The 22,500-nt window shown below is 47.3% G+C and overlaps 1 protein-coding gene across 3 annotated transcripts in view; it reads left to right on the forward strand.

Moving 5' to 3' along the window:
• sdk1a (sidekick cell adhesion molecule 1a) overlaps window positions 1-22,500 on the forward strand; it is a 117,360-nt gene that overhangs the window by 26,919 nt on the left and 67,941 nt on the right. For all 3 annotated transcript variants that reach the window (XM_084685066.1, XM_084685067.1, XM_084685068.1), the window contains exons 2-4: window positions 16,374-16,533; window positions 18,442-18,548; window positions 19,104-19,251. In XM_084685066.1, the coding sequence (XP_084541192.1) occupies window positions 16,374-16,533; window positions 18,442-18,548; window positions 19,104-19,251 (415 nt within the window). The remainder of the gene's footprint in view (window positions 1-16,373; window positions 16,534-18,441; window positions 18,549-19,103; window positions 19,252-22,500) is intronic.

Consider the following 22,500-nt stretch of genomic DNA (forward strand, 5'->3'; position numbering starts at 1 on the left):
CCTTATTGATCTCCACCAGCATGACGATAGCTTACCAATCACTGTGTGTGAGTGTATGGGAGTGTGTGTGTGTGTGTGTGGTGGTGTGTGTGTGGAGGGGGAGTGTTTGTGTGTGTGTGTGTTTGACAATAGGGACGCAAGAATTTGATTCTGTCACACATACACCATGTGGGGAAGGTAATCAGGTGTGTGTATGTGTACCATCGATAATCCTGCCCTGCCGCTCGGCCTTCTGGGAGAATTAGAGTGCTGGTGGAGAAACCAGCAACACATTGAAGTCTTCTTACTGATGGAGGGAAAGAGAGAGAGAGAGAGATAGATAGAGAGAGAGGCAGGGAGATAGAGAGGCAGGGAGAGAGAGAGAGAGAGAGACAGAGAGAGAGACAGAGAGAGTGAGAGAGAGGAGGGAAGGAAAGAAATTGGTCTCAGTGGAAATTCAACTCTCTGTCCTAAATGGAGGCAAAGACAGAGAGAGAGTGAAACACACACACACTTAAATGACCAGAAAGTCAAACTAAATGGATATGAAAGCAGACAGACAGGATGGAGAGAAACATGGAGTTTGAAATGTCTGGTTGCACACAGACACACACACACACGCACACACACACACTCACAACACACACTCACTGTCATAAAGTATTCATGCTGGACGGCTCATTAAAAGTTTCCATGGTGTCGATCACAAAGGTCTGTCCCTCTAATCCTTTCGTCCCTCCATACTGCTACTCCCTCCTGCCTTGCTTCCCTCCCTTGTTTCCTGCCTAATTCTGACGACTATGTAAAATGTAAAAATATTGTGAATATCGAAAATAAAAAAATACAATCTTTTTTTGTTTTTTTACTAGTCCTCGTGTTGCTCCCCTTCTGGCTCCCTCCTCTGTGTTCACACACACACACACACACACACACACACACGCACACACACTGTTTGTGCACATGCTCACAAAGAGCATGTGCACAAACTGAAAATTGCACAGGCACTCTTCTGCTCTCTTTGTCCTGTCAAATAAGGACCTCTGCATGAATTTTTCCATGTTTTGTCGCAAGTTGCAGGTAACATGTAATGGCAACTGCTTAAATTTTCACTACACATTTTGTACTATCTAAATTGTTTTTGTTGTTTTCTAATGGGGGCAAAAAAAAATCATGTTTTTTTATTGTTTAAATGCAAGGACATTGGATATATATATTGAATATCGAAAACAAAACAAAAATATCAAGATATAATTTCTCTCCTTTCCTCCCACCTTTCCTCCATCCTTGCCTCCCTCCTTGCCTCCTTCCCTCCTTGCCTCCCTCCTTGCCTCCCTCCTTGCCTCCCTGCCTCCCTCCCTCCTTGCCTCCCTCCTTGCCTCCCTCCTTGCCTCCCTCCCTCCCTCCTTGCCTCCCTTCTTGCCTCCCTCCTTGCCTCCCTCCCTCCCTGCCTCCCTCCCTGCCTCCTTGCCTCCCTCCCTCTCTCCTTCTTCACCTTCTAAAGCATGTCAGAGACCTCACCACTCCGAACAACCTGACAGTTCTCTCTTTCTCTGTTTCTCTTGAGGAGAGGAGAAGAGAGAGAGTAGCTATAGAGCAGTTGTAGTGTGTGTGTGTGTGTGTGTTTGTGTGTGTCTGTGTGTGTGTGTCTGAGGACAGAGGATCCTCTGTGCTATGAAAGTTTCAATGATACCTTGAAAGGCTGTCTGTTTGATGGTGACAACACAGAGAGTGTGTGTGTGTGAGAAAGAGAGACAGAGAGAGTGTGTGAGACAGAGTGTGTGTGTGTGTAAGAGAGAGAGAGTGTGTGTGTGTGTGTGTGAGAGAGAGACTGTGTGTGTTAGTGTGTGTGAGAGTGTGTGTGTGTTAGTGTGTGTGTTAGTGTGTGTGTTAGTGTGTGTGTGTGTGTGTCTGTGAGAGAGAGAGAGAGAGAGAGAGAGTGTGAGACAGAGTGTGTGTGTGTAAGAGAGAGAGAGTGTGTGTGTGTGTGAGAGTGTGTGTGTGAGAGAGAGTGTGTGTGTGTGTGTGAGAGAGAGAGACAGAGAGAGAGTGTGTGTGTGAGAGTGTGTGTGTGAGAGAGAGAGAGAGAGAGAAAGAGAGTGTGTGTGTGCGTGTGCGTGCAGAGCCTGTGTGTGTGTGTGCAGAGCCTAATGTGACAGAGGTGCTACACATGAGGCAGACATGAGGTTGTTTCCTGTTTCCTGTGAGTGTAAGGAAAGGTAACAGTCCAACCATACAAAAACAAGCACACTGATGAAACCACACACCAACACACACCCTGAGAGCAGTGGGGAAAATCAATTTCGGGGGACACAATTATATTAAATTTTCTCAAGAGCAATTTCTGAGGGGGACACCAAAATTACTACTGTAAAACAGCCTACATTGTAATATGTTACATGTATATTATTAATATTATTTAAATGTCCTTATGTTCACAGTGATTTATTGGGGGGAACAAATCCAGTTCTTTTCCCACAACGCATCACATGGGCTTATTTACTACTAGTCAGTGCGTCGTCGTGGTTACCTCCTGAGAGACTGTCCTCTTGTACTTCTCTCTCTCTATCCTCACTCCTCTCTCTTTCTCTCTTTCTCCATCCTCACCCATTTCTCTCTCTCTCTCTCTCTCTCTCTCTCTCTCTCTCTCTCTCTCTCTCTCTCTCTCTCTCACTCTCCATCCTCACCCCTGTCTCACTCTTCATCCTCACCTCTCTCTCTCTATCCTCACCTCTCTCTCTCTCCATCCTCACCTCTCTCTCTCTCTCTCTCTCTCTCCATCCTCGCCCCTCTCTCTCTCTCTCTCTCTCTCTCTCTCCCTCCATCCTCCCTTCCTCTCTCTCCTCTCTTCCTCCATTCCTCTCTCTCTGTTTCTCAGACACCTTTACATAGAACATGTTCCACACACCGACACAGTTTCAGTCACTGGGCAGATTGTGTTATCTGTTCTTAGACCTGTTCTTGGACCTGTTCTTAGACCTGTTCTTAGACCTGTTCTTAGACCTGTTCTTGGACCTGTTCTTAGACCTGTTCTTAGACCTGTTCCTAGGAACAGCCTCCATCACAAACACAAACAAAAATGAACACACACACACACTGGTTCCTGACCTCTTCGACTCCGGCTGTTGCGTGTATGAGAGAGAGGTGTGTGTGTGAGAGAGAGAGGTGAGTGCAAGAGAGAGAGAGGTGTGTGTGTGTGTGAGAGAGAGAGAGAGAGAGAGAGAGAGAGAGAGAGAGGTGTGTGTATGTGTGAGAGAGAAAGAGATAGAGAGAGAGAGAGAGAGAGAGAGGTGAGTGCAAGAGAGAGAGAGGTGTGTGTGTGTGAGAGAGAGAGAGAGAGAGGTGAGTGCAAGAGAGAGAGAGGTGTGTGTGTGTGAGAGAGAGAGGTGTGTGTGTGTGTGAGAGAGAGAGAGAGAGAGAGAGAGAGAGAGAGAGAGAGAGAGAGAGAGAGAGAGAGAGGGGGGGGGTGTGCCCCCCCCATGATGATAACCATAAAGAAGTGATATAAATAGTAAAAGAGTAGAAGAAAAGGGATGAAATGAAGGAGTGAATGAATAAAAATGCTGACTACATCGTGGAGATGATGGAGCGCTTCATCACCATGGAGCTAAATGACAGCTGAAGGGGGACGGGGGGAGAGGGGGAGGGAAATGGATAGAGAGAAAGGGGTGAAAGAGATTGTGGGAGATGGAGGGAGAAAGAGGGAGAGAGTCTCTACTCACCTCTAATCTGTAATAAGATTGAACTGGTAGAGGAGGAGGAATACCAATTACCTCTCTCTCTCTCTCTCTCATACACACACACACACACACACAGTTTAGATCACTCAGAAGTGCAGTGTAATGTGATGTTTCAACTACCACTAGTGCTTTCCCTCTCTTTCTACATCTCTCTCTCTCGGTCACCCCCCCCCCCACACACACACTCATACACACACACACTCTTACACACACACACACACACTCATACACACACTCATAAACACACTCATACACACACACACTCATACACAGTCTCTGCATTGACTTACAAAATAACCAGACACTTGACTCAAGTAGAAAAAATGAATATATATAAATATATATCAAAATATTTATATATACTTCTGGTAAATTATTTTACAATTCTTACAAATTTTTAAATGAAATTTTGCCTTTAATTCACAATGACCAAAACGCCAATAGTTATGCTGCCTTCATGTGCTAGTTGGAAGATCCTGTTTCCCACTTGTAAAACTGTGATTATGTAGCCTGACGTTGTCATACTCATAATTCTAGTCAGAATATGAGTCTGAAAACTCTCCGTTGGGCTTTGAGTACGGAGCGTGTTTCAACCGAACTCGTAAAACAAATGCCTCTACGCTCAATTGGATAGACCTACAACCAATCAGAGCAATGTATTATGTTGTTTGTTGAAAACGAATTCAACCCAAGGTACGGTGTTCATTTAAGGACATCCTCAGACTCAAACGAAAAGGCGTCAAGTCTCAGACCAAACGGCTTCAGTCTCAGAAAAACCTCTGTCATTCTCAGACAAAACGTCCTCAAACTAAACGCCGTCAGAAAAACCTCTATCATTCTCAGACCAAACGCTCTCAAACCAAACACCATAGTTCTCAGACCAAACGCTCTCAAAACAAACGCCATCGTTCACAGACCAAACGCTCTCAAACCAAACGCTCTCAAACCAAACGCCATCGTTCTCAGACAAAACACTCTCAAACCAAACGCCATCGTTCTCAGAGAAAACGCTCTCAAACTAAACTTTGTTAGATTTGTTGTTATCAAAGTTAGCTAGATGGGGGAGCTGCTGACTAGCTTTCTGAATTAGCTAAAGTAACAGCTTTTAAAGTGAATACCATGGTGTTGTTTCTGTTAACTGGTACAGCAAGAAAACTTACTTTTGATATAGCTAATACAAAATAGTGGTTTTCTGCAAGCTAGTTCACTCGTGTAACGTAAACCCATGTGTAGTCCTCCGGTTGCCATGGATACTGCAAACAAACTTTGGTAAAGAATCATAAACGTCATCAACACGCGGCGCTCAAGGGTTTTCTGATGCCGTTTGGTTTGACGTCGTTTTGTCTGAGTCTGACCATGTCCTGAAATGAGCACTAGCATGTTCATTTCAGGACATGGGCAGAGAAGGTCTAATATAGAGAGAACTGCCACTCTCGGGAAACTTCCGGGTTCTGAACTGGTTGAAGTTCCATGTGAGGGCGCTAACGAGCGAGTGCAGAATGAATGGAGGTCTATGGAGCGGTAACCCTCAAAATCCACTTTTCTCAGGATATAATTTTTTGTCCAGTAATTTGAATTCTGAATTCGAAAGGGGAGGCCAAAAAATACACACTGCCGGGTTTTAGATTTTTTGAAAGTCGCCTTTCTGTTCTAAAAAGCTTTTGAAAATGTCATTGACGTCATACACATCGTACGACCAGAGCTACTGCTTTACGGCAAGCTCTGGTCACTTACTTTTTTCTCTCAGGGCATCGACAACACAGCTGACAGGTTAGGCTCTCCCTGTCAATACACATGCTAGAAAGAGTTTTGGCTTGCTAATGTTGTTGCTAATGTTGCTAATACTCCGACATTCTGATTCCGCTTCGGATGCCATCCAGCGGGAGCTCTGGTCGTATCAGTCCTTTACTAACCAATCAGCATTCAGTAGCAGAATGCTAGCGTGTTATGGGCAACAACGACTCACCATGTAAGAAATCAAAAGGACAAAAGTACTCGTTCATTCAATTTTCGACCTATAATCCATGTTGAACATGCACAAACTACAATCAAATCGGTTATTTTTCAACGACAATCAGGCGAAAGAGACAAATCCGTTTAGCTCCATAGACTCCCATTCAACATGCACTCGCTCGTGATCACCCCCAGTGGAACTTTGGTGGAACCGCAGCCAAATTCGGTACAATGGTGTTTAATAGGGAGTGGCAAGGCTCTCATTAAACAGGCTCTGACATGGTGGAGTTTGTAGTATCCATGGCAACCGAAGGACTACACATGGGTTTACGTTACATGAGTGAACTAGCTTACAATAAGTGTAGGCTACATAGATTACAGATTAAAACCATGTACACAAACAACACTTAACAATAGTTGCACTGTTACAAATAGAGAATTACATACCTTCCAGTACCAAACGAGTCCTCTTCTCTGCTATGTTGAAAGTTGAAAGGTCATTGAACCTGGGAACTTGGGTAGGCCCTATCTCCAAATTTCCCACTGGTCATTACAATTTGAGGGGGCGTTCATGTGTAACTTCCAGTCGGACACTTGTATTATTCCGATAGCAGGTGAAGGCAACATTATGCTTGGCACGTTGACAAAAAACCAAAACGTTGTAGTTACGAAGCATTTGTCTGTAGGAGTAATGCCAGTTATTTCTAGAAAAACTTGTATGACTTGGCTTTGGCATTTGTGAAGGCATTTGTGTGTACTCTATAACCTCGATTTTTGGCAGATTTCTGTGTAACTGGCTGAATAAACATTAGTTAGCTAAACATTAGTTAGCTATATTTAGTTACCTAAATATCCATACTTTATTCGGTCGATTTGTTCGATTGTGGACGAAAGTCAAACCTTTTTAATTATGGAGAGGAGTATAGCTAGCTAGCGCTAGCTAGTTTTTTGAGGGGAGGGGAATTCAGAAGCCGCGCAATCTGATGGTAGGGTTAATAAGAGAGCAATAGGTAATGGTTAACAAGCTGTCCTGGTTTCTAAACCTGGCCAAACGTGTGATAGGCGTGAATTAAGTGAACGGATGTGGTCATGTGGAAAAGGTGGGGAATGGCTGTTCTAGAGCATCACCTATTGATCTAAAACTTGAATGTATGACTTTTACTAGAGAGGGTTAGGGTTAGAGAGGACCTGCTGCTCTGCCTTCACATTCCTGTCTACCTTTGAAGTTCTCAATCCAGTTAGTGAGTGTGTACGTGTATGTATGTTTTAGTGTGTGTGTGTGAGAGGGAAGGGTTTTATTCCCCAGGTTATTTGGTTTAAACTGAGTGGTCTTACCCTGACTGGTCCCTCATGACAGAGAGAGAGAGGGGGGAGGCGAGACAGAGGGAGGGAGGGAGGGAGGGAGGGAGGGAGGGAGGGAGGGAGGGAGGGAGGGAGGGAGGGAGGGAGAGGAGGGGAGGGAGGGAGGGAGGGAGGGAGGGAGAGGAGGGGAGTAGAGAGAGACAGAAAGAAAGGAGGGGAGTAGAGAGGGACAGATGGATGAGAGAGGAAGGTGGAAGAAAGAAGAGATATAAGATGGAGCTGAAGAAAGGATTAAACAGTGTTCACATCCTCAGGCAATGAAATGTGAATTTTGTGTGCATGTGTTAAAAAGTGTGTGTGCTTGCATGCATGAGTGTGTGTGTGTGTGCGCGCGCATGTGTGTGTGTGCGCATGTGTGTGTGAATAGAGGTACGTTTCAAGGATATCTCCTTCCTACTGTTATTGAATTAATTGGAGACTTAAAAAGGAAAACTCACAAGACCAGACTGTCCTTCAGAAGGAGAAGGTAGGAGGGGAGGGAGGGAGAGAAGGGAGGAGGGGGTAGTGAAGGAGGAGAGAGGGAAGAAGGGGGGGAGAGAAAGAGGCGACAGAGTGAGAGAGAGGAATACAACAAGAAATAGAGGCGTGATTGTCTTACCTTTCTTTCAAGTTTTCTTTTCTTCCTTCTTCAGACAGATGACCTTCCATCCCTCCCCCTCCTCCCCCTTCTCCCCCTCCTCCCCCTCCTCCCCCCTCCAGGCCTGTCTCGTCTGGCCAGTCGTCACGGCAATAGAGTTTTGATCCCAGCCTTTAATAATAAATGAAAAAGATCCGATTCGTCAATCACATGAAAACAGATGCATCATGGGAGAGGAGACTCCCTCTTCTGATGGATGGGTGGAGAGAGAGAGAGACAGCGGGAGAGAGAAACTGAGTGAGAGAGAGATGGACAAAGAGAGACAGGGTTAGTGATGGCAAAGAGGGAGGGAGGAAGAGAGAAACAGAGAGAAGGATGGAAAGGGATGGATGGAGGGAGGGGGAGGAGAGAGGGAGGAGGAGAGAGAGAGGGAGGAGGAGAGAGAGAGGGAGGAGGAGAGAGAGGGAGGAGGAGAGAGAGAGGGAGGAGGAGAGAGAGGGAGGAGGAGAGAGAGAGAGAGGGAGGAGGAGAGAGAGGGAGGAGGAGAGAGAGAGGGAGGAGGAGAGAGGGAGGGAGGAGGAGAGAGGGAGGAGGAGGAGAGATCTTTGTCTCTTCGTTTCTCTCAGACAGCCAAACGGACAGACAGACAGACAGACAGAAAGGCAGACAGACAGACAGAAAGGCAGACAGACAGACAGAAAGGCAGACAAACAGACACAAAGAAAGGGGGGGAGACAGATATATTGAAATGAAGAGACTGCCTTGGGTCTAGTCAGAATGGTGAAGATCACATACTGTGTATGTGTGTGAAGTAGAGAGATGCTGGTCTTGGCTCTTTGTGTTTTGAATGCTGAAAGAAAGAACATTCAGTTTTGAACATTCCTGAAAGAACATTACTTCTAAAAGCTCTCCAAAACCCTCTCCTCTCATTCTCCTCTCCTGTGTGTGTATTTGTATGTGTGTGTTTGTGTGTATGTGTGTGTGTATGTCCACAACAGATGCATCTCAGTAATTAGGTATTTTGTAAATATAGACCGTTTATCCATCTACCTGTCTGTCTGTCTGTCTGTCTGACACCTGTCTGTGTGTCTGTCTCTATGTGTGATGTCACTTCTGGTTCAGAGGGCAGGATGGCTTCCCCAAGGGACAGTGTGTGTGTGGATGTGTGTGTGTGGATTGTAGCTTGTCTCTAAATGTCACTGATCACTGTCTCTTCTACCTGATCGCTCCTTCCCCCTCCCCGGGAGGTAGAGAGGAGGGGAGGAAGGATGGAGGAGGGGAGGTAGAGAGGAGGGGAGGAAGGATGAGGAGGGGAGGTACAGAGGAGGGGAGGAAGGATGAGGAGGGGAGGTACAGAGGAGGGGAGGAAGGATGAGGAGGGGAGGTAGAGAGGAGTGGAGGAAGGATGAGGATGGGAGGTAGAGAGGAGGGGAGGAAGGATGAGGAGGGAGGTAGAGAGGAGGGGGAGGGGAGGAAGGATGAGGAGGGGAGGTAGAGAGGAGTTGGAAGGGATGGAAGGATGAGGAGGGGAGGTAGAGAGGAGGGGGAGGGGAGGAGGGATGAGGAGGGAAGGTAGAGAGGAGGGGGAGGGGAGGAAGGATGAGGAATGGAGGAAAAGAGGAGGGGGAGGGGAGGAAGGATGAGGAATGGAGGTAAAGAGGAGGGGGAGGGGAGGAAGGATGAGGAATGGAGGTAGAGAGGAGGGGGAGGGCTAGAAGAGGAAGGTCAGAGATGGAGGAGAAAGAAAGGGGAGAAGAAATAGAGATGTCACACACACACTTTCTCTTTACTGTAGTGACATTATGAAATGCCAGAGGCTGCCAGTAACTGGCATTTAAAAGTGCTACCCCATTCATTCATAGTAGTTACAGTATATACATTTACACACACACACACTCAGACATACACGTACACACACTCACACACACACACACACACACACTCACAAACTACTCTCACACACTCCCATACACGCGCACACATACACATTCTCTCTCCCCTCACAAACACACTCTGATACATTTAAGATTCTTCCAAATTAGTCTCTCTCTGTCAGTCTCTCTCTTCATCCTCCTCTCCTCCCTCTCTCTCCATCCTCCTCTCCTCCCTCTCTCTCTCCATCCACCTCTCCTTCCTCTCTCTCTCCATCTTCCTCCCTCCCTCTCTCTCTCCCTCCTCCTCCCTCTCTCTCTCTCTCTCTCTCTCTCTCTCCATCCTCTTCTCCTCCCTCTCTCTCCATCCTCCTCTCCTCCCCCTCTTTCTCCATCCACCTCTCCTTCCTCTCTCTCTCCATCCTCCTTCCCTCCCTCTCTCTCTCCATTCTCCTCCATCTCTCTCTCTCTCTCTCTCTCTCTCTCTTCATCCTCCTCTCCTCCCTCTCTCTCCATCCTCCTCCCTCTTTCTCTCCATCCACCTCTCCTCCCTCTCTCTCTCCATTCTCCTCTCCTCCCTCTCTCTCTTCATCCTCCTCCCCCTCCCTCTCCATCCACTTATCCTCCCTCTCTCCCTCCATCCACCTCTCCTCCCTCTCTCTCTCCATTCTCCTCTCCCCTCTCTCTCTTCATCCTCCCACCCTCCACTCTCTCTCCTCTTTCCCCACCCTCCCCCCATCCCTCTTCTCCCTGTCATGGTAAAGGTTAAAAGCTGTGTAGTTGACATCCGTCATTTACTCCAGCAGGATCAATCAGGTGGCTGTCACATTCATCTGACAGCTGTCAATCCAAGCCAGTGAGCGAGGTGATTGGTTCTTGCTGCCAGGGTGGGAGGATGGCCTTTGATTGGACAATGAGAGACAGAACCCCATTTGTTTGTTCTCTCTCCAGCCATACCTCTCTCTCTCCCTCTCTCTCCAGCCATACCTCCCTCTCTCTTTCACTAAATTCAATTAAGCTTTATTAGCATGACAGTCATTACAACCGTATTGCCAAAGCAAGAGGCACAACAACAGACAACCATACATCAACAACAGAAGGAACGACAGCCAGTGCTGTTTGGAACATGTGACATGTGGCAACAACAAAACCCAGATGAACAAAAAAAGCCAACAAACACAGCACAGCTAGCACAACTACACAGCAACAACAAACACAGCACAGCTAGCACAACTACACAGCAACAACAAACACAGCACAGCTAGCACAACTACACAGCAACAACAAACACAGCACAGCTAGCACAACTACACAGCAACAACAAACACAGCACAGCTAGCACAACTACACAGCAACAACAAACACAGCACAGCTAGCACAACTACACAGAAACAACAAACACAGCACAGCTAGCACAACTACACAGCAACAACAAACACAGCACAGCTAGCACAACTACACAGCAACAACAAACACAGCACAGCTAGCACAACTACACAGCAACAACAAACACTGCACAGCTAGCACAACTACACAGCAACAACAAACACAGCACAGCTAGCACAACTACACAGCAACAACAAACACAGCACAGTTAGCACAACTACACAGCAACAACAAACACAGCACAGCTAGCACAACTACACAGCAACAACAAACACAGCACAGCTAGCACAACTACACAGCAACAACAAACACAGCACAGCTAGCACAACTACACAGCAACAACAAACACTGCACAGCTAGCACAACTACACAGCAACAACAAACACAGCACAGCTAGCACAACTACACAGCAACAACAAACACAGCACAGCTAGCACAACTTCACAGCAACAACAAACACAGCACAGCTAGCACAACTACACAGCAACAGTAGTCACAACAGCTTGAAGAATAGTAAACAACAATTGCAAGACACAGCGACAACAAAACCCAAAAACAAAATCAAAATCAACCAAAGTGAATAGCTACAGTGAAATGGACAATACATATTACAAATAGAAGGCAACACTTCAAGGCTGGTCACAGTACACTCAGGTTTTCCCTCATTTCATGGCACTCTTTAAGCAATCGTCCAGATAGGGGGGCTGAGTGTCCCGCTCCTAAGAGTACTTTCATCTTTTCATTATCAGACAGTGAAGTGAACGATGGTATGAGGGTTTCACATTTATTAAAGGAAAGCTGTCTGGTATGTCTGTAATGTTGGCAGTGTAGTAGAAAGTGCATCTCTGTCTCTACCTCACCTGTCGTACAGTGACCACATACTCTGGATTATTTTGGTAACCAGGTTTTTTTGTGTCTGCCTTTTTCAGTGGCTAGACTGTGGTCACTGATCCTGTACTTGGTCAGAATCTGTCTCTGTTTTATATCTTTGACGGTGTAAGATATTTAGCCAATCATTTCTGTTTAGGGCCCGATAGCAACTTTGTTTGTTTTGTGTTTTGTTTTGGTTGTTCCAATGTTCCAGATAGGCCTTTTGGTTTGTTGAACAATTCAGTTTACTCTGATTTGTGATTGTGAAGCAGTGCTGATCTGAGATGGGACAATGTTAGGTGTTGGTTGGTTAGTTAGTCTCATGACCAGCTGACTGAAAGGACTCTTTTGGGGGTTCAGTTCTTGGGTTTGCAGAGCTACTTGATTTGAGATGCATCCAGAATTTTTGTGTTCTTTTCTTGATGTTTATAATTAATGGATAGCCTAATTCTGCTCTGCATGCATTGGGTGTTTTCCTTTGTATGTTCAGGTGGTCAGGTGGCTGAACGGTTAGGGAATCGAATTACCCTATTTGCCTCTGGGGAAATGTCCCTGTACTTACTGTAAGTCGCTCTGGATAACAGTGCCTGCTAAATGACTAATTGTAAATGTAATGTTCAGTATAATTCTACAGTATTCAGCATGCACTCTCTCCAGCCATACACCTTTCTCTCCTCCACACCTCTCCCCCTCTCCCTCTCTCCCCCTCTATTGTATCCTCCCTCCTCCCCAACGCTCATCCTCAATCCATTCCTTCATCTCTCTCTCTCTCTCTCTCTCTATGTCTCTCTCCCGCCTTTCCTTCCCTCTCTTCTTCTCTCCATCTGTCCCTCTATCCCCCCTCTCTCTGATTAAGTATTTTTAAACGAGTGTTGCTCAGCCTCCAGTCATAGTTGATTATATTAAGTGGTATAAAACTCATTTACACTCCATAATCAAAGGTTCTCCTGTTACCATGGAGAAAAACAGCTTAGCTAGGCAACTTTGCGTTGTGTAATCATAAGGAGATGATTTGATGAAGAATAGATTGACTTTTTTTCTGCCACTCAAGCGCAATGGGGTTGTTGTTGTGTGTGTGTGTGTGTGTACAAGTGTACAGCAGAAGTGTATCGGTGTGTATATAGGTGTTTGTATATGAGTGTGTATGTGTGGAGATGTACAGTTCAATTATTCTATCCAAACTTCCAATTAAACACACACACACAAACCTTTACTTAAGTGTGGGTGTGTGTGGGTCGTCACGGTGACAGCGTGAAAACGGAGACGGATGGAGGTGGTTACCGTGGGGATGGTGCGGGGCAGTGCCAGGGATGTGAGGGCACACGTTACCATGGTTCTCACACACACACATACCTACACACACAGACACACACACACATACCTACACACACAGACACACACACACTTACCTACACACACACACACACACACTTACCTACACACACATACCTACACACACACACATACCTACTCACATACACACACACACACACATACCTACACGCACACACATACCTACTCACATACACACACACGCACACACACACACACATACCTACAGACACACAGACACGCATACCTACAGACACACACACACATACCTACAGACACACACACATACCTACACACACACACACATACTTACACACACACACATACCTACAGACACACACACATACCTACACACACATACCTACAGACACACACACACACATACCTACAGACACACACACATACCTACAGACACACACACATACCTACAGACACAAAGACACACACACACACATACCTACAGACACGCACATACCTACAGACACACACACATACCTACAGACACACACACACACACATACCTACAGACACACACACACACACATACCTACACACACACACATACCTACAGACACACACACACACATACCTACAGACACACACATACCTACAGACACACACACACACATACCTAAAGACACACACACATACCTACAGACACACAGACATACCTACAGACACACACACATACCTACACACACACACACATACCTACAGACACACACACATACCTACAGACACACACATACCTACAGACACATACCTACAGACACACACACATACCTACAGACACACACACATACCTACAGACACACAGACCTCTCCTCTCTTCTCCTCATATCATCCCATCTTCCAAGTAAATTGAATTCCTCCCAGCAATCTGACTAAACTGCTCTCCAGTGCTCTTTTCAGTCCTGGCTGTGTGTGTGGTGTGTGTGTGTGTGGTGTGTGTGTGGTGTGTGTGTGTGTGGTGTGTGTGTTGTGTGTGTGTGGTGTGTGTGTGGGCATATGCCTCTATATTTAAAATATGATTTTGTATTTGGAGTTCTCTCTTTGGCAGATAGACAGGCAGACAGATAGACAGACAGACAGACAGGCAAACAGGCAGACAGACAGGCAAACAGGCACTTAAAAAGACAGACAGGCAGACAGGCACGCAGAAAGACAGGCAGACAGACAGGCACGCAGAAAGACAGGCAGACAGACAGGCAGACAGACAGACAGATAGACAGGCACGCAGAAAGACAGGCAGACAGACAGGCAGACAGACAGACAGATAGACAGGCACGCAGAAAGACAGGCAGACAGACAGGCAGACAGACAGACAGACAGACAGATAGACACGCAGAAAGACAGGCAGGCAGGCAGACAGACAGACAGGCTCATCTATAAAAAGAGGTGTTTTTGTTGTGATGTTCTTCATGCTGTGTGTGTGTGTGCTTGCATGTTGTGTGTGTGTGTGTGTGTGTGTGAATGATATACTGCAGGTTGACTGAGGCTATTGATTGTCAGTGAGAGAAAGAGGGAGGGTGTTATGGTGAGAGGGAGGGATGGATGGATAGATGGATGGGAGAGAGGGAGAGAGGGAGATTCTGATTGTCTACAGTATGTGAATGTATATCAACTCATACCGACAGGTGTGTTTGTGCGTTAATGTGCATGTGTTTTTGCATGTGTGTAAACAATGCACAAATTAGATGGTTTGTTGAGGGACTTGAGAATCCCCCCCCCCCCACAAACACACACACACGCACACACACATACATACACAGAGGCGTAAACAATAACATGTTTATAGCCGTGTGGTATTTCATCTGTCTGAACTGTACACCCATATCATTCAAACACACTCTCTCACACACATACTCAGGGTTTTGTTGCCAGGTGGTGTTGAGTTATAGTTGCCTTCTCAGCAGTGTGTGTGTGTGTGTGTGGAGGAGTGGTCAAATAGAAGGGGATGGAGAGAAGGAGGAATGGAGGGCATTATGGGGTGAGTAGGTGGGAGGAGGGGGAGAAGGAGAGAGACAGTGAGAGAGAGAGAGAGAGAGAGAGAGAGAGAGAGAGAGAGAGAGAGAGAGAGAGAGAGAGAGAGAGAGACAGTGAGAGAGAGAGAGAGAGAGAGAGAGAGAGAGAGAGAGAGAGAGAGAGAGAGAGAGAAAGAGAGTGAGATGAGGAGGTGTGTTGAGTTATAGAGCTGTACATCCTGTACGTAGCAGATAAACCCCCTATAACCTGTGTGTGTGTGTGATGACGGATTGTTTTGATTAAGAGACACCAGATCAATCTAGGGGGTGCCACCCCCTCCATCCTCCCTCCATCCTCCCTCCCTCCATCCTCCCTCCCTCCATCCTCCCTCCATCCATCCACCCTCCCTCCCTCCATCCTCCCTCCATCCTCCCTCCATCCTCCCTCCCTCCATCCTCCCTCCCTCCCTCACTCCCTCCATCCTCCCTCCCTCCCTCCCTCCCTCCCTCCCTCCCTCCCTCCCTCCCTCCCTCCCTCCCTCCCTCCCTCCCTCCCTCCCTCCCTCCCTCCCTCCCTCCCTCCATCCTCTCTCCATCCATCCTCTCTCCATCCTCCCTCCCTCCTCCCTCCCTCCATCCACCCTCCCTCCCTCCATCCCCCCTCCATCCTCCCTCCACTCCTCCCTCCCTCCATCCTCCCTCCCTCCATCCTCCCTCCATCCACCCTCCCTCCCTCCATCCTCCCTCCATCCTCCCTCCATCCTCCCTCCCTCCATCCATCCTCCTCCCTCCCTCCCTCCCTCCCTCCCTCCCTCCCTCCCTCCCTCCCTCCCTCCCTCCCTCCCTCCCTCCCTCCCTCCCTCCATCCTCTCTCCATCCATCCTCTCTCCATCCTCCCTCCCTCCATCCTCCCTCCATCCTCCCTCCATCTTCCCTCCATCCTCCCTCCATCCTCCCTCCATCCTCCCTCCATCCTCCCTCCATTTACATTTAGTCGTTGTTTAACAATTACATTTAGTCATTTATCCTCCACCCCTCCATCCACCCTCCATCCCTCCATCCCTCCACCCCTCCATCCACCCTCCATCCCTCCATCCTCCATTCTCCCTCCATCCACCCTCCATCCCTCCACCCCTCCATCCACCCTCCATCCCTCTATCCCTCCACCCCTCCATCCACCCTCCATCCCTCCATCCCTCCATCCCCTCCATCCTCCTCCCTCATGTGACCCCAGGTGGGTGGGTTTAACATGATTGACAGGTTCTTGAGTTAATCCCTGTCTACTTGTTGAAAACATCCTGAAACATTGAACTGACCTCCCTCTCCCCTCCTCTGTCCCCAGATATTGCCCCCTCCTTCAGGTCTGGAGGTGTGGGCCAGGTTCTCCAGGTTCTCCAGGGGAACCGTGTGGTTTTGTCGTGCGCGGCCCAGGGCAGCTGGCCTCTCAGTTACAGCTGGAGGTTCAACGGATCAAACATCAGCAGCTCCTCTCCTCAGGACACGTGAGACACACACACACACACACACACACACACACGCTCCTCTCCACAGGACACGTGACACACACACACACACACACACGCTCCTCTCCTCAGGACACGTGAGACACACACACACACACACACGCTCCTCTCCACAGGACACGTGACACACACACACACACACACACACACGCTCCTCTCCTCAGGACACTTGACACACACACACACACACACACACACACAACAACTCTCTCTATTTCTAGTTCTAGCATTTTTCATTTCCAAAGTAGCCCCTATCCCGTCTATACCAAATCAGCAGGTGTGTGTGTGTGCGTGTGTCTAATGATGGAGAAAGTGTGTGTGTGTGAGGGAGTGTGTGCCAAGCCAGAATAGATGGTCAATATGTCCAGGGTGTGTGTCCGGGTTTGTGTTTGTGAGCGTGTGTGTGTTTTTGCATGTGTTTTTGTGTGTGTATGGTATGTGTGTGTTTGTATTGGAAGCGTTAGTCCACATGGCAGCTGTGAAACTAAATTGGTCTTTACATCATTCACCAAACATACCCCCTTTCTGTCTCCCTCCCTCCTCTTCCCTTCCTGTGTATTTCTCCATCTTACTTTCCATCGTTCCATCTCTTGACCTCTTGACCATGTTCTCTATCTCTCTCTCCATCTATCTCCTTAACACACACACTCACTCACTCACTCACTCACTCACTCACATACAGGATAGTGGTGATGAAGAGGAGGAGTAGTGTAATTGTAACACTGGAGTTCTGAACACAACTTAAGCGTGTTTTCCCAGCGTTGCTGTGGCAACATCAGAGCTCCTGATGGGGCAGCTTCCTGTTGTCCTGGCGACAGCTTGGCTTTCGAGCCATAACAATGTTAGACTGATGTTGTTAAATAATCAAATACTAGACTACTGGAGGGGAGGGGGGATGAAGAGAGAGGAGAGAAAGAGAGAGAGAGAGAGAGAGAGAGAGAGAGAGGGAGGGAGGGAGGGAGGGAGGGAGGATGGAAGGAAGGAAGGAAGGAGAGAGAGGAGAGAGAGAGAGACAGAGAGAGAGAGAGAGAGAGGGAGGGAGGGAGGGAGGGAGGGAGGGAGGGAGGGAGGGAGGGAGGGAGGGAGGGAGGGAGGGAGGGAGGGAGGGAGGGAGGGAGGGAGGGAGGGAGGGAGGAGAGGGAGGGGCAGTAATGACTGAAGGATGAAAGCTTGATGTGTCTGGAAGCTCCTCCAAAGTTTTCACTGAATCTAGAGACAGATGTCCTTCAACATGTTTAGTATTGTGTGTGTGTGTGTGTGTGTTTGTTTTATGTGCATGTGTTTGTTTTGTGTGTGTGTTTGTGTGCTCTATGTTGGCAGAGTAATTTGGTGCTTGGCTGTCCTGTTGATGAGACTGTAAATGATGTCCAAGTGTGTGTTTGTTTTGTGTGTGCGTGCGTGTGGGTGTGTGTGTGTGTCCGGAAGGGGCAGTAACCAATATAAGTGCCAGGTTGCCCATTAGAGTGGCACAGCCCATTAAAACCCCATTAATCCCAACCTGGACACACACACACACACACACACACATGCACACACACACACATGCATACACACACAAAAACCTCAGCTCTAATATACAAATGGTAAAAACTCTTTAACATTTTCATACATTCCCACTTCTTCTCACAGTACAAGGTCATCTAGAGCACACACACCCAATCTGTCTCTCCAAAAACTTTTTCATGTGTTCTCTCTCTATTTTCCCTCCTCCTCTTCTCCTCTTTGCTGCCTCTGCCTCTCTTTCTCTCACACAATAAATACTTTGAATGTCATTTCTTAATCATTTGTCATTTCTCCTCCCCCCTCCTCCTCCCCCCTCCTCCTCCCTCCCCCCTCCTCCTCCCTCCTCCCCCCTCCTCCTCCTCCTCCCCCCTCCTCCCCCTGTAGGCTCAGTATCCCTGTCCTCAGCAGGTCTTCTTCAGGGGTGTATCAGTGTGTGGTCAGGAACAGGGCTGGAGCACTGCTACACACCAGTATAGAGCTGCAGGTGGCCTGTAAGTACACACACACACACACACAGATACACACACACACACAGATACATACACACACAGACAGATACACACACACAGATACACACACACAGATACACACACACACACACAGATACACACACACACAGACAGATACACACACACAGATACACACACACAGATACACACACACACACACAGATACACCCACACACAGACAGATACACACACACAGATACACACACACACACAGATACACACACAGACAGATACACACACACACAGACAGATACACACACATAGATACACACACCCACACACAGACAGATACACACACACAGATACACACACACACACAGATACACACACACACAGACACACACTCACAGACAGATCCACTCACAGACAGATCCACACACAGACAGATCCACTCACAGACAGATCCACTCACAGACAGATCCACTCACAGACAGATCCACTCACAGACAGATCCACTCACAGACAGATCCACTCACAGACAGATCCACAGACCCCCACGCTCTGTGCAAAATGAATCCAGTGTAAATGTCCCCGCAGACCTGGGTGTGTTCTCTCAGGAGGAGCAGAAGAGGACTGTCTCTGTTGGTCGTGCAGCGCTGCTACCCCTGCCCTCCCTCTCCTCCTCACCCCGCCCACTGGTCACCTGGTACCGGGACGGACACAAGATCATCCCCAGCAACAGAGAGTGAGACACACACCACACACACCACACACACACACCACACACACACCACACACACACCACACACACACCACACACACACTACACGCACACACCACACACACACACACTACACACACACACCACACGCACACCACACACGCACACACCACACACATGCATTTGAACATGTGCCAAGTTTGTATTGTTTGACTGCGGTAGTTCTCTTCTGTGTTGTCACTTCCTGGATGACAGAGCTAGCTGACTGAGCGAGGTCTGGTTCACTGCCCACGGGTGACCCATGGTTAACATGTGGTTAACATGTGGTTAACATGCGGTTAACATGCGGTTAATATGCGGTTAACATGCGGTTAACATGCGGTTAACATGTGGTTAACATGTGGTTGACATGTGGTTAACATGCGCTCTGTCTGTGGCTTCCAGTGCTGTAGAGGTGGTTGATTTAGTCACGCAACCAAGAAGGAACTCTACAGTCCCAATCAGACTGCTATTCTTGCAGTGTGTGTTGTGCGTACGTGACTAAGTCCTCCTAGAAAAGACCAATTTACACCTTTTTTTTGCACCTCGTCTCAACAGAATCCTCCTTTCTCACCTCTCCTCTTCTCTCACTGTCTCTCACCTCTCTGCTGCTCCTTCATATTCACAACCCCTCTCTCTCTACCTCTCTCTACCCCGCTCTCTCTCTACCTCTCTCTACCCCTCTCTCTCTCTACCTCTCTCTACCTCCCCTCTCTCTCTACCTCCCCTCTCTCTCTCTACCTCTCTCTCTCTACCTCTCTCTACCTCCCCTCTCTCTACCTCCCCTTTCTCTCTCCCTCCCCTCTCCCTCTACCTCTCTCTACCTCACTTCTCTTTCTACCTCCCCTCTCTCTATACCTCTCTATTCCTCCCCTCTCTTTCTCTACCTCCCCTTTCACTATCTACGTCTCTCTATCTCCCCTCTCTCTCTCTCTCCCTCCCCTCTCTCTCTACCTCTCTCCCCCTACCTCTCTCTACCTCACCTCTCTTTCTACCTCCCCTCTCTGTCTACCTCTCTATTCCTCTCATCTCTCTCTCTCTACCTCCCCTCTCTCTTTCTACCTCACTCTACCTCCCCTATCTCTCTATCTCTCTCTACCTCCCCTCTCTCTCCACCCTCTCTCTACCTCCCCTCTCTCTCTCTACCTCCCTCTATTTTCTTTCTAATCTCTCTCAGCTCTCTCCATTCTCCATCCATTGTTCTCTCCTTCCATTGTCCTCTCCATCCATCCCTCTCTCCATCCCTCTCTCATCAGCATCAACTCTGGTGCTCCTGTGTAAACTAGTTAATCACTGTGGCATGACAAAACTCAAACACACACACTCACACCCTCCCACACACATGGGTTGGTTTTATTATCCTAGTGAGGACCAATTCACTCTCCTTTAAAATCATGCTATCCTTAAACCCTAACCGGAACCCCTATTATTAATCCATAACCTTAGCCCCTATTTTAAACCCCTAACTCTAACCCTTCATGTAATTCTAACCCAAATTCCAAATCTTTTCCCCCCATTTTTGTCCCTGGGTTTAGGGTTAGGGTTGGTTACGTTAATGGTTAGGGTTGGGGTTAGGGGTTAGGGTTGGTTACGTTAATGGTTAGGGTTGGGGTTACGGTTTAGGGTTAGGGTTGGTTACGTTAATGGTTAGGGTTGGGGTTAGGGTTAGGTTAGGGGTTATGGATAGCAGGATTTTGAATGGGAATTGAATTGTTGGTCCTCACTAGGATAGTAAAACAAATGTGTGTGTTTGTGTATATGTGTGTGAATTAGGGATGGGAAGATTCACTGGTTCTTCGATGCATCGGCATAATAGCTCACGTTGCGATTGCCCGGATCAAAAACTTGTGCACCGGATACAATGTGGGATGAATGGAATGTGTGTGAATTAGGGATGGGAAGATTCACTGGTTCTTCGATGCATCGGCATAATAGCTCACGTTGCGATTGCCCGGATCAAAAACTTGTGCACCGGATACAATGTGGGATGAATGGAGAAGCATCGTATCTTACATCAGTCTAATCCGATGTATTTATATAGAGTCGTGTGTAGGTGAAAACCTTTAGTACCTCCAGTTGGTATTTTATTGTAGGGGTCAAGACCAGACCACTCAAACTACACCAGCAGTAGGGTTTGACTTGGTAATAGCCTAAGTTACATTTCATCTGTTTCTGTGTTTGAACTAAAAAATAGCCCTCTTAAAGTAGTGCTGTGTGCTGTGTGTTTCTGGCCAGGAAGCCTCGCTCTCTGCTTTCACATCTCTCTCTCCCCCAAGTGAACGAGCGCCGTACCGCAGCGTTTAACTTCATATTATGAAGTCATGAGAGGTATTCAGCTGACATGAGTCAACGTTGATGTCACATAACTTTATATTCATCCTTAGCTACATTGCTTTATGTGGCCTGGCTCGTTATCACTAACAGAATCTGGCAAGCAACTGAGACTAACGCCCTGAGACATACAGTATGTTACTTAGCTAATCTTCAGAGATTTCTGAAGAGTTTTGGTACAGAGGCACATTGTAAAAGTTAGGTAGCTAGCTTTTCTAGCGTCACTTACGCCTAGCTTACCTTTTTTTAATGTTTTCTTTGCCAGCCGTCTCAGTAAGCGTCTCTTTGCAGAATTTACAAAAACTGTGGGTTTTCTTTTGGATGTTATTGTAAACTCTTTGTGGTTTAGGGAATCAAATCTAATTATAGCTGATTTGGCTAAAACACCAGACAGCCACTGTTTTGCCTATGTTCCTCATTCCCTTTTGGCGTGCGAGGGGGGTTGATGGGTCATTTCAAATTAGAAATGAGTTAAGTTAATGGTTGCATTTGAAGTGTGACGTTTTACATCCAATAACAGTAATGATATTAACAAATACATTAAAGAATGCACAGGCACATTTAGTGATATTACCGCAGTTGTAGTCTTTATCGGTCTTGAAATAAAGTCCAGAGTCCTCTTTGTCCCAGACTGAGACAAGACTGAGACCTTCAGAATGTGGTCTGGACTGACACCGGTCTGGGGTACTACAACACTGGTGTGTGTGTGTGTTTCTGTGTGTGTGTGTGTTTCCGTGTGTATGTGAGCAGTCATGCCTGTGTGTGTGTGCAGCTTGGTCAGTGATGGATGTTTGCGTGGCAGGTAATTAAACCTTGATTAGAGGATAATTAAAGGAGGTTTTCGTCTTTGGAATATCTAATGACTACAGTCTGGGCCCTGCAACACACTCACACATACACACA

This window comes from Hypomesus nipponensis, chromosome 21, assembly GCF_054491055.1.
Source record: "Hypomesus nipponensis isolate SF chromosome 21, ASM5449105v1, whole genome shotgun sequence".
NCBI classification, from domain to species: Eukaryota; Metazoa; Chordata; class Actinopteri; order Osmeriformes; family Osmeridae; genus Hypomesus; species Hypomesus nipponensis.